Genomic DNA, 16,655 nt, shown 5'->3' on the forward strand with positions numbered 1-16,655 from the left:
TGGCCTTTTTTTTGGTGGGGGGGGATTAGTTGTTAATGCTTACAAGAAAGGATCCAATGAACGAGAAGAGATTGAAGGTACAAGAAGGAGGATTCAGTGCACAAGTGGAACAATTGCCCTGTGATAAGGAGGTCCTTTCCACTGTAATAGGAGAGAAGGAAGAGGATAAGTGGTTCCTATCAGGTCTGTTTTCTCTGTGAGGGAGAATGTAGGGGGAGGGGTGAGGGTTGGAAGTTGAAGGAGAGAGAAGTTGTTTTGAAAGAATAGTTGTGAAGACCAGGGGAGGAAGTTTGCCTAGAGAAATGTAAAGTTTCTGGACTGAATTGGACCAGTTGAGGTTGGTAACCATGAATTTATAAAGTGATGCCATCAGTCAGGTTGTGTGACATTTCCTACAGCAGTACAGGATCCTGGGTGTAGAATAGAGAAAGTATCTAGTTGGTTCATTCAGAATCAGAATTTTTCCAAGTGGGTTCAACATAAGAGTAAAGGGATAAGGGAGTTTAGAATATTTGCGAGCGTAAAGAAACTGAAAGGAATTAATAGACTGGAGGTCCTGGTAAGATTGAAGAACAATGAGAATGAAAGTACTTGGGAAAGCAATCATCTGTGGTCCCAAAGTATGATATAGTGATTTCAGAGGTAGAATCCTTTTAGGTGATTATGAGGTATCTGGGTATGATTATAGGGATTAGGTGGTTGATGGAGGACATTAGTGAAGTCTAAGGAACTGAATGGCTGGGTGTTGCTTGGATTGTCCATGTGGATAGTGAAATCACCCAGCATGATGGGCAGGGGTCAGGATGGAGAAGACGGCTGTGAGCTGTGTGCTAAAGAAAGTGATGTGTGAGTGGAATGATTGGGAGTTGGCAATTATTAGCAAGAAGGAGAGGAAGAAGGTAGCATAGTCTGTGGACCAGCAGAATGGATGTCATCTGGGAGTTGTTAGAAATGCCTGATCTGAAGCCCCACCCCGACCTACTTAATAGGAATTTAAACAAGATCCCAGGTGGTTTGTATGCATATTAATTTGGGAAGCAGTGGTTTAGTTGAATGACATGGACCTCAAAGGTGCAGGGCTTTTTACAAGGGAATGGAGAATTAATGGCTCAACAATGCTGCCTAGCAGAATTTTCTGTGACGATGGAAATGTTCTATATTTGCCCTGTCCAATATGGTAGCCACTAGCCACATGTGGTGATTGAGTGCTTAAAATGGTGTAGTGCCCTCCTATATGTTAGAAATGGACAGGAATAGCCAGAATTAAATCCTACATCTTATGTTCCCCCCCGTTGGCCTGTGTTTAGATAATAGGTATATCCTTTACCTTTTTTTTAATAACTTAATTTATTTTATTTATTTATTTTTGGCTGCGTTGGGTCTTCATTGCTGCGCGCGGGCTTTCTCTAGTTGAGGTGAGCGGGGGCTCCTCTTCATTGTGGTGTGCCGGCTTCTCATGGCTGTGGCTTCTCTTGTTGCAGAGCATGGGCTCTAGGTGCACGGGCTTCAGTAGTTGTGGCGCACAGGCTCAGTAGTTGTGGCTCACGGGCTTAGTTGCTCTGCAGCATGTGGGATCTTCCCGGACCAGGGCTCGAACCCATGTCCCCTGCATTGGCAGGTGGATTCTTAACTACTGTGCCACCAGGGAAGCCCTTTTACCTTTTTTTAAAGCAATATTTCAAAAATGTCAAATGTTGGCAATAGCAAATAGCTTTAGCTTGTAACAGATGCCAGTCTGTATTTTGTAGAAGTACTTTAATATGATAATTTGTCATCACTAAACATATGACTACTTATAAGGAACTGTGATTACAAATGAATGGTGGTTCTTTTAAAATCATTTTCATTAAGGGTATTAAGGTCTTTGCATTAAATAATTTATATGGAGCAAAGTAATCTGTGAAGAGATAGAAAACAGTATCTAGAGTAGATGCTGGTTGTTAGATATTCACAGCAAGAATGTGTAGAATGTAAGTCATCATCACAAACATAACCTCAGCTCAGTTTAAATTCTTAATTGTAAGGAGCCAAACTTGTGGTTTATTATACTTCTTAAATTACCCAATATAGAATGTTTTGCATGGGATGGGTACTCAAGAAATGTTTGTAACTTATTCATTTTCTTTGGCTTGAAACTAAGAACGGTATTTAACGTGTCACTTGTTTTGGGGTGATACTTCTTGTCCTGTAGCTTCTCTTGTGCCGGGTGTCGGTAGAGAAAGATGAATTAATAAAACAGGGTTTCACTCTGGGGGGAGTTACAGAATTTAGCAGCAGATATGTGACTAACTGATTAAAATACAGTGGTGATACATGGAAGTACTTAGAGATAAAGGGGCATCATGTTTGCATCTTACTCTTTAACCTTTCAGAAAAAGGTATATGGATAGAGAGAATGAATGATAAAGTATATATGGTAAGATATTAACATTTGGGTGAAGGGTATATAGGAATTTCTTTTTACAGATTTTTATAAGTCTGAAATTAGTGATAAGTGCCACAATTACAGTGACCATAAAATCCCAGGTGTTCTGAGAGAGTGTAAACAAATCAGGGACTTGGTGGAGCCCCTAATGGACAATTTGGGAGCTTTATTAGAGGTGTTTGTCAAATCATATAACTCAGTTTATGTTTCAGGAAATAGTTATATTGGAAGTATGTTGAAAGTGTGTTGTCATTTATGTAGATTCAAGCCTTTGCCTGGTTTAATACTCCCTTAATATTTTCTTTCCCTTGTTCTTTTTCTCTAGATTATGCTGCAGTTTCCAATCTTCATTACTTTTATTAAGTGGAAGTTTAGGGAGATTTTAATATGGTATCAAAGTGTTTAAAAACCTTTTTAATTTAGGTGCATTGAATAGATTTATTAGGTACTGGAAAGGTAGTTTTGTACACTGGTTGAATATGGGCTTTGAATTCAGATGTATATTTGAATCTTAGCTCTGCCACTTACTAGTCACGTGATCTTGGGCAAGTTATTTAGTATCTCTTAGAACCTTAATACTGCATCTGTAAAATGGGGATTAAAAAAAACCCACCTTGTAGGATTATTGTAAGAATTAAATGAAATGATGCATGTGAAGCTCTTAGCAATGTGCCTGGCACATAGTAAGTTGCTCAGTAAATACTACATTCTGTATCATTATGGTTGTAACCATTATTCCTTGAAAACTCTACCTACCTCTCTTACCACTCATCTTTTCATGTGCTCTTCCTTGGAAGATAATAGAATTTAAACTGTGTGATTTAACTCGGAAAATTTTAGTAGTGTATTCATACTGTGCTCTTTGCTAGAATTGACTCCATTTTCTTTCTTTGATTCACCAGATTTGTTGACTACCCATGTGCAAAGTGCTGTGCTAGGCATTATTTACACTCATCTTTGTTTTAGCACACTTTATAAACTTTCATTATAGGAAGTTTGAAACATACGCAAAAGTATGTTTGAAAAAAAACCCCAATTCACAGAAAGATAGACAAGATGAAAAGTCAGAGGGCTATGTACCAGATGAAGGAACAAGATAAGACCCCAGAAAAACAACTAAATGAAGTGGAGATAGGCAACCTTCTAGAAAAAGAATTCAGAATAATGATAGTGAAGATGATCCAGGACCTCGGAAAAAGAATGGAGGCAAAGATCGAGAAGATGCAAGAAATGTTTAACAAAGACCAAGAAAAATTAAAGAACAAACAAACAGAGATGAACAATACAATAACTGAAATGAAAACTACACTAGAAGGAGTCAGTAGCAGAATAACTGAGGCAGAAGAACAGATAAGCGACCTGGAAGACAGAATGGTGGAATTCACTGCTGTGGAACAGAATAAAGAAAAAAGAATGAAAAGAAATGAAAACAGCCTAAGAGACCTCTGGGACAACATTAAATGCGACAACACTTGCATTATAGGGGTCCCAGAAGGAGAAGAGAGAGAGAAAGGACCCAAGAAAATATTTGAAGAGATTATAGTAGAAAACTTCCCTAACATGGGAAAGGAAATAGCCACCCAAGTCCAGGAAGCGCAGAGTCCCATACAGGATAAACCCAAGGAGAAACACACTGAGACACATAGTAATCAAATTGGCAAAAATTAAAGACGAAGAAAAATTATTGAAAGCAACAAGGGAAAAACGACAGATAACATACAAGGGGACTCCCATAAGGTTAAAAGCTGATTTCTCAGCAGAAACTCTACAAGCCAGAAGGGAGTGGCATGATATACTTAAAGTGATGAAAGGGAAGAACCTACAACCAAGGTTACTCTACCCAGCAAGGACCTCATTCAGATTCGATGGAGAAATCAAAAGCTTTACAGACAAGCAAAAGCTAAGAGAATTCAGCACCACCAAACCAGCTCTACAACAAATGCTAAAGGAACTTCTCTAAGCGAGAAACACAAGAGAAGAAAAGGACCTACAAAAACAGACCCAAAACAATTAAGAAAATGGTAAGAGGAACATACATATCGATAATTACCTCAAACGTGAATGGATTAAATGCTCCAACCAAAAGACACAGGCTCGCTGAATGGATACAAAAACAAGACCCATATATATGCTGTCTACAAGAGACCCACTTCAGATCTAGGGACACATACAGACTGAAAGTGAGGGGATGGAAAAAGATATTCCATGCAAGTGGAAATCAAAAGAAAGCTAGAGTAGCAATACTCGTATCAGATAAAATAGATTTTAAAGAATGTTACAAGAGACAAGGAAGGACACTACATAATTATCAAGGGATCAATCCAAGAAGAAGATATAACAATTATAAATATATATGCACCCAACATAGGAGCACCTCAATACATAAGGCAACTGCTAACAGCTATAAAAGAGGAAAACGACAGTAGCACAATAATAGTGGGGGACTCTAATACCTCACTTACACAAATGGACAGATCATCCAAACAGAAAATTAATAAGGAAACACAAGCTTTAAATGACACAATAGACCAGATAGATTTAATTGATATTTACAGGACATTCCATCCAAAAACAGCAGATTACACTTTTTTCTCAAGTGCGCATGGAACATTCTCCAGGATAGATCACATCTTGGGTCACAAATCAAGCCTCAGTAAATTTAAGAAAATTGAAATCATACCAAGCATCTCTTCTGACCACAGCGCTATGAGATTAGAAATGAATTACAGGGAAAAAAACGTAAAAAACACAAACACATGGAGGCTAAACAATACGTTACTAAATAACCAAGAGATCACTGAAGAAATCAAAGAGGAAATCAGAAAATACCTGGAGACAAATGACAGTGAAAACACGACGATCCAAAACCTATGGGATGCAGCAAAAGCAGTTCTAAGAGGGAAGTTTATAGCTATACAAGCCTACCTCAAGAAACAAGAAAAATCTCAAACAATCTAACCTTACACCTAAAGGAACTAGAGAAAGAAGAACAAACAAAACACAAAGTTAGTAGAAGAAAAGAAACCATAAAGATCAGAGCACAGATAAATGAAATAGAAACAAAGAAAACAATAGCAAAGATTAGTAAAACTAAAAGCTGGTTCTTTGAGGGCTTCCCTGGTGGCGCAGTGGTTGAGAGTCCGCCTGCCAATGCAGGGGACACGGGTTCATGTCCCGGTCTGGGAAGATCCCACATGTTGCAGAGCAGCTAGGCCCGTGAGCCGTGGCCGCTGAGCCTGCGTGTCTGGAGCCTGTGCTCCACAGCGGGAGAGGCCACAACAGTGAGAGGCCCACGTACCATAAAAAAATAAATAAATAAAAGTAAGTTCTTTGAGAAGATAAACAATACTGATAAACCATTAGCCAGACTCATCAAGAAGAAGAGGGAGAGGACTCAAATCAATAAAATTAGAAATGAGAAAGGAGAAGTTACAACAGACACTGCAGAAATACAAAGCATCCTAAGAGACTACTACAAGCAACTCTATGCCAATAAAATGGACAAACTGGAAGAAATGGACAAATTCTTAGAAAGGTATAACCTTCCAAGACTGAGCCAGGAAGAAATAGAAATACGAACAGACCAATCAAAAGTAATGAAATTGAAACTGTGATTAAAAATCTTCCAACAAAAGTCCCAGACCAGATGGCTTCACAGGTGAATTCTCTCAAACATTTAGAGAAGAGATAACACCCATTCTTCTCAAACTCTTCCAAAAAATTGCAGAAGAAGGAACACTCCCAAACTCATTCTATGAGGCCACCATCACCCTGATACCAAAACCAGACAGATACTACAAAAGAAGAAAATTACAGACCAATATCACTGATGAATATAGATGCAAAAATCCTCAACAAAATACTAGCCAACAGAATCCAACAACACATTAAAAGGTTCATACACCGTGATCAAGTGGGATTTATCCCAGGGATGCAAGGATTCTTCAGTATATGCAAATCAATCAACGTGATACACCATATTAACAAATTGAAGCAGAAAAACCATATGATCATCTCAATAGATGCAGAAAAAGCTTTTGACAAAATTCAACACCCATTTATGATAAAAACTCTCCAGAAAGTGGGCATAGAGGGAACCTACCTCAACATAATAAAGGCCATATACGACAAACCCACAGCAAACATCATTCTCAATGGTGAAAAACTGAAACCATTTCCTCTAAGATCACGAACAGGACAAGGATGTCCACTCTCACCACTGTTATTCAACATGGTTTTGGAAGTCCTTGCCACGGCAATCAGAGAAGAAAAAGAAATAAAAGGAATACAAATTGGAAAAGAAGAAGTAAAACTGTCAGCGTTTGCAGATGACATGATACTATACATAGAGAATCTTAAAGATGCCACCAGAAAACTACTAGAGCTAATCAATGAATTTGGTAAAGTTGCAGGATATAAGATTAATGCACAGAAATCTCTTGCATTCCTATACACTAAGGATGAAAAATATGAAAGAGAAATTAAGGAAACACTCCCATTTACCATTGCAACAAAAAGAATAAAATATCAAGGAATAAACCTACCTAGGGAGACAAAAGACCTGTATGCAGAAAACTATAAGACACTGATGAAAGAAATTAAAGATGATACAAAGAGATGGAGAGATATACCATGTTCTTGGGTTGGAAGAATCAATATTGTGAAAATGACTATACTACCCAAAGCAATCTACAGATTCAATGCAATCCCTATCAAATTACCAATGGCATTTTTTATGCAACTAGAACAAAAAATCTTAAAATTTATATGGAGACACAAAAGACCCCGAATAGCCAAAGCAGTCTTGAGGGAAAAAAATGGAGCTGGAGGAATCAGACTCTCTGACTTCAGACTATACTACAAAGCTACAGTAATCAAGACAATATGGTACTGGCACAAAAACAGAAACATAGATCAATGGAACAGGATAGAAAGCCCAGAGGTAAACCCACGCACCTGTGGTCAACTAATCTATGACAAAGGAGGCAAGGATATACAATGAAGAAAAGACAGCCAGCCTCTTCAATAAGTGGTGCTGGGAAAACTGGACATCTACATGTAAAAGAATGAAATTAGAACACTCCCTAACACCATACACAAAAATCAACTCAAAATAGAGTAGAAACCTAAATGTAAGACCGGACACTATAAAACTCTTAGAGGAAAACATAGGAAGAACACTCTTTGACATAAGTCACAGCAAGGTCTTTTTTGATCCACCTCCTAGAATGATGGAAATAAAAACAAAAATAAACAAATGGGACCTAATGAAACGTAGATTCTTTTGCAAAGCAAAGGAAACTACAACCAAGACAAACAGACAACCCTCAGAATGGGGGGAAATATTTGCAAATGAATCAATGGACAAAGGATTAATCTCCAAAATACATAAACAGCTCATGCAGCTCAATATTAAAAAAACAACCCAATCGAAAAATGGGCAGAAGACCTAAATAGACATTTCTCCAAAGAAGACATACAGATGGCCAAGAAGCGCACAAAAAGCTGCTCAACATCACTAATTATTAGAGAAATGCCAATCAAAAGTACAATGAGGTGTCACCTCACTCCAGTTAGAATGGGCTTCATCAGAAAATCTACAAACAACGAATGCTGGAGAGGGTGTGGAGAAAAGGGAACCCTCTTTCACTGTTGGTGGGAATGTAAATTGATACAGCCACTATGGAGAACTGTATGGAGGTTCGTTAAAGAACTAGAAATAGAACTACCATACGACCAAGCAATCCCACTACTGGGCACATACCCTGAGAAAACCATAATTCAAAAAGAGTCATGTACCACAATGTTCATTGCAGCTGTATTTACAATAGCCAGGTCATGGAAGCAACCTAAATGCCCATCGACAGACAAATGGATAAAGAAGATGTGGTACATATATACAATGGAATATTACTCAGCCATAAAAAGGAACGAAATTGGGTCATTTGTTGAGACATGGATGCATCTATAGACTCATACAGAGTGAAGTAAGTCAGAAAGAGAAAAGCTAATATCGTATATTAACGCATATATGTGGAACCTAGAAAAATGGTACAGATGAACCAGTTTGCAGGGCAGAAATAGACACAGATGTAGAGAACAAACGTATGGACACCAAGGGGGGAAAGCGGCAGGGGGGTGGTGGTGGTGGTGTGATGAACTGAGCGATTGGGATTGACATATATACACTGATGTGTATAAAATTGATGACTAATAAGGACCTGCTGTATAAAAAAATAAAATTAAGAAATTTAAAAAAATGTAGGGACATGAGGAGAGCATAAAAAAAAAAAGCCCCATCACCCAGCTTTAGTAACCGTCAGCTCCTGGCCAGTCTTGTTTCATCTATACCCTTACCCACTTCCTCCACCTGGATTATTTTAAATTCAATCCCAGCTATCATATTTCATTTTGGCACACTTAATTAAGAATAATATATTTATGTATGTTACATATTTATATATGTATATGCATATGCCTAAAAGAAATCATTTATCTGATAACTTTAGTGGAAAAGCAGAGTTTGCTTGTGACCGGGGCATGCAGAGCAAGTGCTCACCACGTTCCCATTGGAGATGGCAGGGCAGATGACCTCCAGTCTTGCTTTTGTAGCTGCCCTAAAGATTCAAAGCAGATGTGGTAATGCTTACCCCAACTTTAATGCTTGGCCTTTTTCTTAAAAAAAAACATTCCGACAAATGTTTATTGAGTGCCTGCTGGGTGTAGGCACATTGGGAGTTTAGAAAAGAAGCCTCTGTGGACAAAGAGCTTACAATCTACACAAGGTATGACAAGTAATAATTAACAATTGAATAGAATTTCATAGTTTATAAAGTGCTTTTCTCATACATTTTCTTAAAGCAGCCTTTTCAGGAAGGTGTTCTTATTAGTCCCATTTGATATACCAGGAGACTTGCGAGTGTTAAGTAACTTCACCAAGTTAAGGCCTAGAAAGTGGCAGACTTCAGACTTTCTGTCCAGGGGTCCTTTCTACTTCATACTGTTAAGTGATGTGAGAATTTAGGAGAAGGAAGGAAATGGGGCTTAAACCAGGAAGATATAAGATGAGGAAAACATTGATTAGGAGGGAGAAGAGAATTGGTAAAGGGACAGATAGGGCTTATACAATACTAGGAGGAGGGGAGAGTTGGTTTCCTGGTAAGTTGGTCACCCCCCTGTCGCATAGGGGCAATCAGAAGGGTAACAGAGAAGGGCCTGGCCATTCTAAGGTGACATGGACATCTGTACTCATAAAGGTGGGGAACACTTGGTGGCACAGGAAAGGAGGACAACCTTATTTTGCTACCTACCTTATCAAGTCTGGATTTTTAGAAATTGTAGTTGTGAATACAAGGGTAAGGTTTTATTTTCTCCCATATTCTTTTGTTTGAATAGGTATATGAACATTGTACAAAAATCAGCAATACAAAAGAGTGTAGACTGTAAGTAAGCTTTCCTCTCATCCTTGTCCTTGTATCTCAGTTTCCAAATTTTTTTGCTAAAAGCAACATCTACTATCAGTTTCTTTTGTGTCCTTCCAGAGCAATGCATACATAAGCATATGTATAGCTATCCTTTTTCTAACTTGCAGGAGCATATGAAGATGTTTATTTCCATGATAGTGGGTATTACTACTTCCAAAGCATATAGTAGTGACTCACTGACATGTGTTTGTCCCAACTCTGCTACTCCCTAGCTTTATGATCTTAGGCAAAATTATTTAACTTTTCTGAATTTACTTATCTATAAAACGGAGGATGGGAATGGAGACTGATACAACCTCATGGGGCTGTTTTGAGGTTGAATAAGATAATGCATGTAAACTGCATAGCACATCCTGTATAGTCAAAACTCAAAAAGCTCTAATGTTAGCTCTTATATTTTGGGTATTTGCATTTACATATTAAATGGAAAAGGGCAAGATGCAGAATAGTATGCTTAGAATGCCATTTGTTTGTATATGCTTTTAAAACGGATTTGCATATGCATAGAAAATAATAGCTGACATTTATTGAGAGTGTCTTATGTGCCAGGCCCTGTTCTAGATTAAGTACTTTACAGGAACTAACTTATTTAATTCAAGAACCCTCTGAGGTAGGTCTCAGGTCCAAGGACACACAGTCTGTGACAGATCCAGGATTCAAAACCAGGCTCTCTACCCTTGAGACTGAGAAAAGAAGCGTTAAGTTAACGGTACCTTGAGAGGAAGAGAGTGAGTATGAAGAAAGGGAAGCAAGGAAGCTAGGGTACCAGCTGGGAGTGCAGAGCACATGGAGTTGGAAGGTGGAAAGGAAGATTTTCCCTACTTTTATGCAGATAGTTCTTTTATAATTATTATTAAAAATAACTTTTAAGAATGTTAAAACATTTTCACAGTTTTGAATTGGAAAAATAATAAGTAACCATGAAAAATTTAAACAAAGGTGCTGTGACTAGCTTCATACTCACATTTTCATGTGCAAATAATTTTCAAATATTTTCTAGGATAAATTCCCAAAAATAAAATCACTGGGTCAAAGGGTTTAATCTTTTTAAGGTTCTCAATATGCATTGCCATATTACTTTCTAGAAAGATTGTGCTAGGTTATATTCCCGTCAGCAGTGGCTGACTTTACCCCCTCCTTTCACCACACTGGATGTTATAAATTCTTTTAAATACAATCGTAGTACATAGCCCATTGTTAAAAAAAATTAAAATAGTACAAAAGTACTATAAATGTAATTCAGAAAGCCCTCTCTTCACCCCCCAAATCACACTCTCAGTAGTAGTAGAGTTCCTACTACTAACAGTTTGTAAATCTTCCTAGAACCTTTCTTACATACGTACAATCTTACATATATATGCATATGCTCACTATTTGTAATACAATGGCATCAGAGTATACATAGATAATGTTATGCAACTTGTTTTTTTCATTCTGTGATATATCAGACACCCTTCTCTGTGCATACAGATCAACCTTATTCTTTTTAACAGTTGTGTTACATCCCATAGAATAAATAGAACCATAGTTTATTTAAGGATTTCTCTTAATAAAAATCAGTTATATTTATTTTTTATGTGAAATAGGAATAAAACTGCATTGATCTTCCTTATACGTATGTGCTTATGTACTTATGCAAGTGATTCTATAGGATAAAGTCCTAGAAATGGGGATGCCAGGAGAGACTCTGTGCATTTAACATTGGGAATCAGTACTGTCACATGTACCAACAGTGTATGAGAGTGTCCAGTTCCCTACAACTGTGCTGGATATTATCAGTCTTATAATTTTTACGAATCTGTTTATCTCATTTAATTTCCATTTCTCTTGTAATTAGTAAGGTTGTACTTCTGCCCATGTTTTTTCAGTCATTTATATTTCTTCTGTGAATTGTCAGTCCTATCCTTTGCACGTTTTTCTTTCAAGGTTTGTCTTTTTAAAATTGATTTGAAGTGCTGTCTGTAAAATATAGATATTAATTCCCTGCCACTAAATGGCTTCTTAGGTGTCCTAACCCCAAGATTATAAAAAAAAAAATCTCTTCCATTTTCTTCTGTTACATTTCTGGTTTGTTATTTTATTAGATTTTTGGGATCCATCTCTAATTTTTTCATATAGTATGAGAAAAGGAATCTGAATTTTTAGAAAATGGGTACCCAGTTGTGCCATTATGTCTCTCCCCCACTCATTTGAAATGCTACCATTATCATACTCTGATTTCCCATATGCATGTGGGTCTCTTTTCAACCTGGCTTTCTCTTCTGCTGACATGTGTCTATTCCTATGCCAGTGTTTTAACTACTGTTGCTTTATGGTATATTTTGATATCTTTTTTTAAAAAAGATAGTCTTGCGTATTATATATTTACTCTTCTAGAAAACTGTGGAATCAACTTTCAATTCTGTTTTATCAGCGTTTCATTAAATTAGGTTAGCAAGAACTGATACCATTCTAATGTTGATCCTATTCATCCAGAAGCGTGGCTTATCTCAACATTTTTGTGGGGCTTCTTTTATATTTGTATTTCTAACACATTTTTTGTTGGGTTTATTGAAGGTTTTTACAACTACTTAAAGACTGCTGTTTTGATAGGTGAAAATGGTGTATCACTTAATTTACACTTCTTTGACTTAGAGACATCAAATTTTCTAAAAGTGTATTTATTTATTTATTTTAAAGTTTACTTTGGCTGTGTTGGGTCTTTGTTGCTGTGCGCGGGCTTTCTCTAGTTGCGGTGAGCGGGGGCTACTCTTCGTTGCGGTGCGCAGGCTTCTCATTGCGGTGGCTTCTCTTGTTGCAGAGCATGGGCTCTAGACGCGTGGGCCTCAGTAGTTGCAGCACGTGGGCTCCGTAGTTGTGGCTCACAGGCTCTAGGGTGCAGGCTCAGTAGTTATGGCGCACAGGCTTAGTTGCTCCGCGGCATGTGGGATCTTCCTGGACCAGGGATTGAACCCGTGTCCCCTGCATTGGCAGGGGGATTCTTAACCACTGTGCCACCAGGGAAGTCCCTAAAAGTATATTTAACTACTTATGTTCTACGAATTATTTGATCATACGGTTCACCCATTTTTCTGTTGGGGTCTTAATCTTTTATGAGCTTATCAGATCATAAAGATACTAATCTTTTGTCATAAGTACAGCAGATATTCTTCCAGTTTGTTTGCCTTCTAATTTTATCACTTTTTTTTTACTTTCAGAAGTTTAAAAGTCTAATATAGTTAAATCTGTCAATCTTTTGTGATTTTTTTTTTTTTTTTTTTTTACTATTGCTGGTAAAGTCCCCTAAAATTTTATACTGAACGATTCCATGTTTAGGACAGACAAACATGCCATCTGGAAAACTAGCCATGTTGGCCTGATAATGGAATCAGTTAAGTAATTTCTTTATAGGTGTTTAACAATGTAGTGTTATTATAGTGCTAGTGATTATTTGTTTTCATTGTAAATAACAGAATATTATGTATATCATATATATGCTGTAATATATATCAGGATGATTGGAACATTTGGTTATGATTTTTCATTTTAATTTTTGGCACATGCAAGTAATTCTAATAGCTTTAATGAAATTCTGTGTCTTAAAAATTGTCAGATTGAATGTTTAAAGTAGGTGGCGTGTTCTGATGTGAAATTTGCTATAGTGTTAAGATCAGAATTATCTTTAATTGACTTGTCTGTCTTCACAGGGAGAGTTATTCACATGAATTTGTCTTATTGCCTATAAAACACTATCCACTTTTACCTTCCCCCCCTTTTCTTCCCTTAAATCCTACCATAGTTAGGTGAAGTTACATTGATATAAATTTTTATTAACTGTTTTGCAAATGGTCTAATGCTCTCAGTTCTTAGAGTTTATATATTCAAATATGCTGATTAAATTATCCTTTCCTTATCATAATGAATGTGCTTTTATTGCTTAGGAAAAAACCCTTTAAAGTATTTATTAGGAAAGATCAGCATCTGAGAAGAGGAGTTGATATGCTTTCTCATGGAAGAAATTAGTCCGTGGAATTATAGTCGATAATTTATGGTAAAAGAAAAAACAATGTAGGTATTAGAACTATGCCTAAAACTTTCTATAGTTTGACACTAAGACAAGTGAATATTTGATTTTTATACCTTTTTGAACACTAAGTACATTGTCTTATATACAGTAGGCCCTCAATAAATATTTTTAGTGAATAACTGAATGAAGCACCTCTATTAATGGTAGAAATACTTTTCAAATTACTGGGAAGCACAGTTCTAAAACTTCTCCATAAATTTTGTTTAATCCATTAACGTATACACAGACAACCTGCACCATAGCTTTTCTACCACTTAAGTTAGAAATTCCTTTTATACTTAACATTTGTTTAATTACTTGATCAATTGGTTAGTTCATTTGTAGATATCTTCCTTGGTGAATTTGATCTTTTGATTTTCATGATAGTTTAAAGAGCTATCTAGAGCAGTGCTGTACAATAGAACTTGTCTGTAATGATAGAAACATTCTATATCTGTGATGTCCAGTAGAGACTCAGCTTGCCACATGTGACTAATAAACATGTGAAATGTGGTCAGTGTGACTGAGAAACTGAAGGTTTAACTTTTTTTTTTTTTTTTTTTTTTTTTTTTTGCGGTACGGGGGCCTCTCACTGTTGTGGCCTCTCCCATTGCGGAGCACAGGCTCCAGACGCGCAGGCTCAGCGGCCATGGCTCACAGGCCCAGCCGCTCCACGGCATGTGGGATCTTCCCGGACCAGGGCACGAACCCATGTCCCCTGCAACGGCAGGCAGACTCTCAACCACTGTGCCACCAGGGAAGCCCTAATTTCATTTAATTATAAATGACTTAAATTTTAAAAAGCCACATGTTGCCAGTGGCTACTATATTGGACAGCACAGATACACCTACTTTATTTTCATTTAGCTTTCCAAGTTATAGCAAGTTTATTTTCTGGGTAATTGTTCTGATTTCACCAACAGTGTGAGGTAAAACTCTTTGAAACCTATGGTAAAAAAAAAATTATACAAGATCTAATTCTAAAAAATTCCCTTATTAGAGTTTGGAAATGTTTATTGAATTATGTGCACAGTTAAGATCACAAAACTCATTTTCATAGAATTATAACTTTGATGGAAATAATTAATTTTACAGTTATTATAGTAAAACTATTTCTTTGTATTTCATTTTTGTTGCATTTATATGAAATGTTAGGCCACTATATCAAACATACCACAGATCATTTCTCCCCATATCTTGAGGTGATTTTATTCTAAGGAGAAACATATGTTCTAAGGACCCATGAACTAATGCTCATTTTAAGATTGGTCCATGTAAAGCTTTTGTTCATTTTTAAGCAGCTGATCTAGAAGAAAGTTTTAATGAACATGAACTGGAGCCCTCATCACCTAAAAGTAAAAAGAAAAGTCGCAAAGGAAGGCCGCGAAAAACTAATTTTAAAGGACTGTCGGAAGATACCAGGTCCACATCCTCCCATGGAACAGATGAAATGGAGAGTAGTTCCTATGTAAGTAGAAAAATGTTGGATTCTTACTTTTTGTTGCACCATGAATATTTCATCTGAACTGTGTTGATAGGTAAAGTTAATCATTTGAAGCGTTAACTAAGCTTGAGGTACTGATAGCATATTTTCATGGATTTTTTTTCAAGGTTTTCATTTTCTTTTACATTTGCAGAGAGATAGGTCTCCACACAGAAGCAGCCCTAGTGACACCAGGCCTAAATGTGGATTTTGTCATGTAGGGGAGGAAGAAAATGAAGCAAGAGGAAAACTGCATATATTTAATGCCAAGAAGGCAGCTGCACATTATAAGTGCATGGTAAGTATGGTTCTTTTTATGTGCTTTTAAACCCAAGTTTTGGAAAAGCATTTAGCTAGTAACCAAATATAGAACTTTCCTCCCCAGCATTAGTGTTTTAGAATTATGAATAGTGTATCCTATAATCTCAAATCTTTTTTTAAAAGTATAATTGACTTACAATATTATATTAGTTTCAGGTATACAACATAGTGATTCGATATTTTTATACATTACAAAATGATCACCACGATAAGACTACTTACCATCTGTCACCATACAAAGTTATTACAATATTATTGACTCTGTTTCCTATGCTGTACATTATATCCCCATGACTTATTTATTTTATAACGGGAAGTTCTATAATCCCAAATCTTCATAAACTCTAGATTTTAAAAAATATAGCCTTTATGATTTAGTGCGATTTAAAGTAATCCTAAGTATAGTTACTATGTTCCAGATAATCCATAATTAATGATTTCATAACTGTAAAAATTTCAGCTTTATAAACTTGTCTTGGAAGCTATGTTTGGCCTCCACTATAACCTCGTAAAAGTCTTTCTTATTGCACTTCGTATACTATATTGCAGTTATTCATTTATGAGCCTCTTTCCCCTAATAGACTCTTAAATTCCTTGAGGGTAAGAACTATATTTTATCTTTGCATCCTTAGATCCAGGTCTGACATATAGCATATGTAAACATTTTTGAACTAGATTGTATTGAATTACTCATCCCATTTATGATTAGGTTTTAAAAAATTATATTATTTAGGGAATTCCCTGGCGGTCCAGTGGTTAGGAGTCCACGCTCTCACTGCCAAGGGCCCGGGTTCAGTTCCTGGTCGGGGAACTAAGATCCCACAAGCCACATGGCATGGCCAAAAAAAATTTTTTTTTAGATTATATTATTAATATCAGAGGTTCTTAACCAGAGAT

The 16,655-nt window shown here is 36.7% G+C and overlaps 1 protein-coding gene across 4 annotated transcripts in view; it reads left to right on the plus strand.

Moving 5' to 3' along the window:
* Window positions 1-16,655, plus strand: part of PHF6 (PHD finger protein 6) — a 52,556-nt gene that overhangs the window by 21,183 nt on the left and 14,718 nt on the right. For 2 of the 4 annotated variants that reach the window (XM_029240808.1, XM_029240810.1), the window contains 2 exons: window positions 15,256-15,422; window positions 15,592-15,735. In XM_029240808.1, coding sequence (XP_029096641.1) covers window positions 15,256-15,422; window positions 15,592-15,735 — 311 coding nt within the window. Of the gene's footprint in view, window positions 1-15,252; window positions 15,423-15,591; window positions 15,736-16,655 lie in introns of all 4 variants that reach the window. The other 2 variants (XM_029240807.1, XM_029240809.1) reach the window with 1 other exon arrangement.

This window comes from Monodon monoceros, unplaced genomic scaffold (genome assembly GCF_005190385.1).
Source record: "Monodon monoceros isolate NGI ecotype Baffin Bay Population unplaced genomic scaffold, NGI_Narwhal_1 Super_Scaffold_22, whole genome shotgun sequence".
NCBI lineage: Eukaryota > Metazoa > Chordata > Mammalia > Artiodactyla > Monodontidae > Monodon > Monodon monoceros.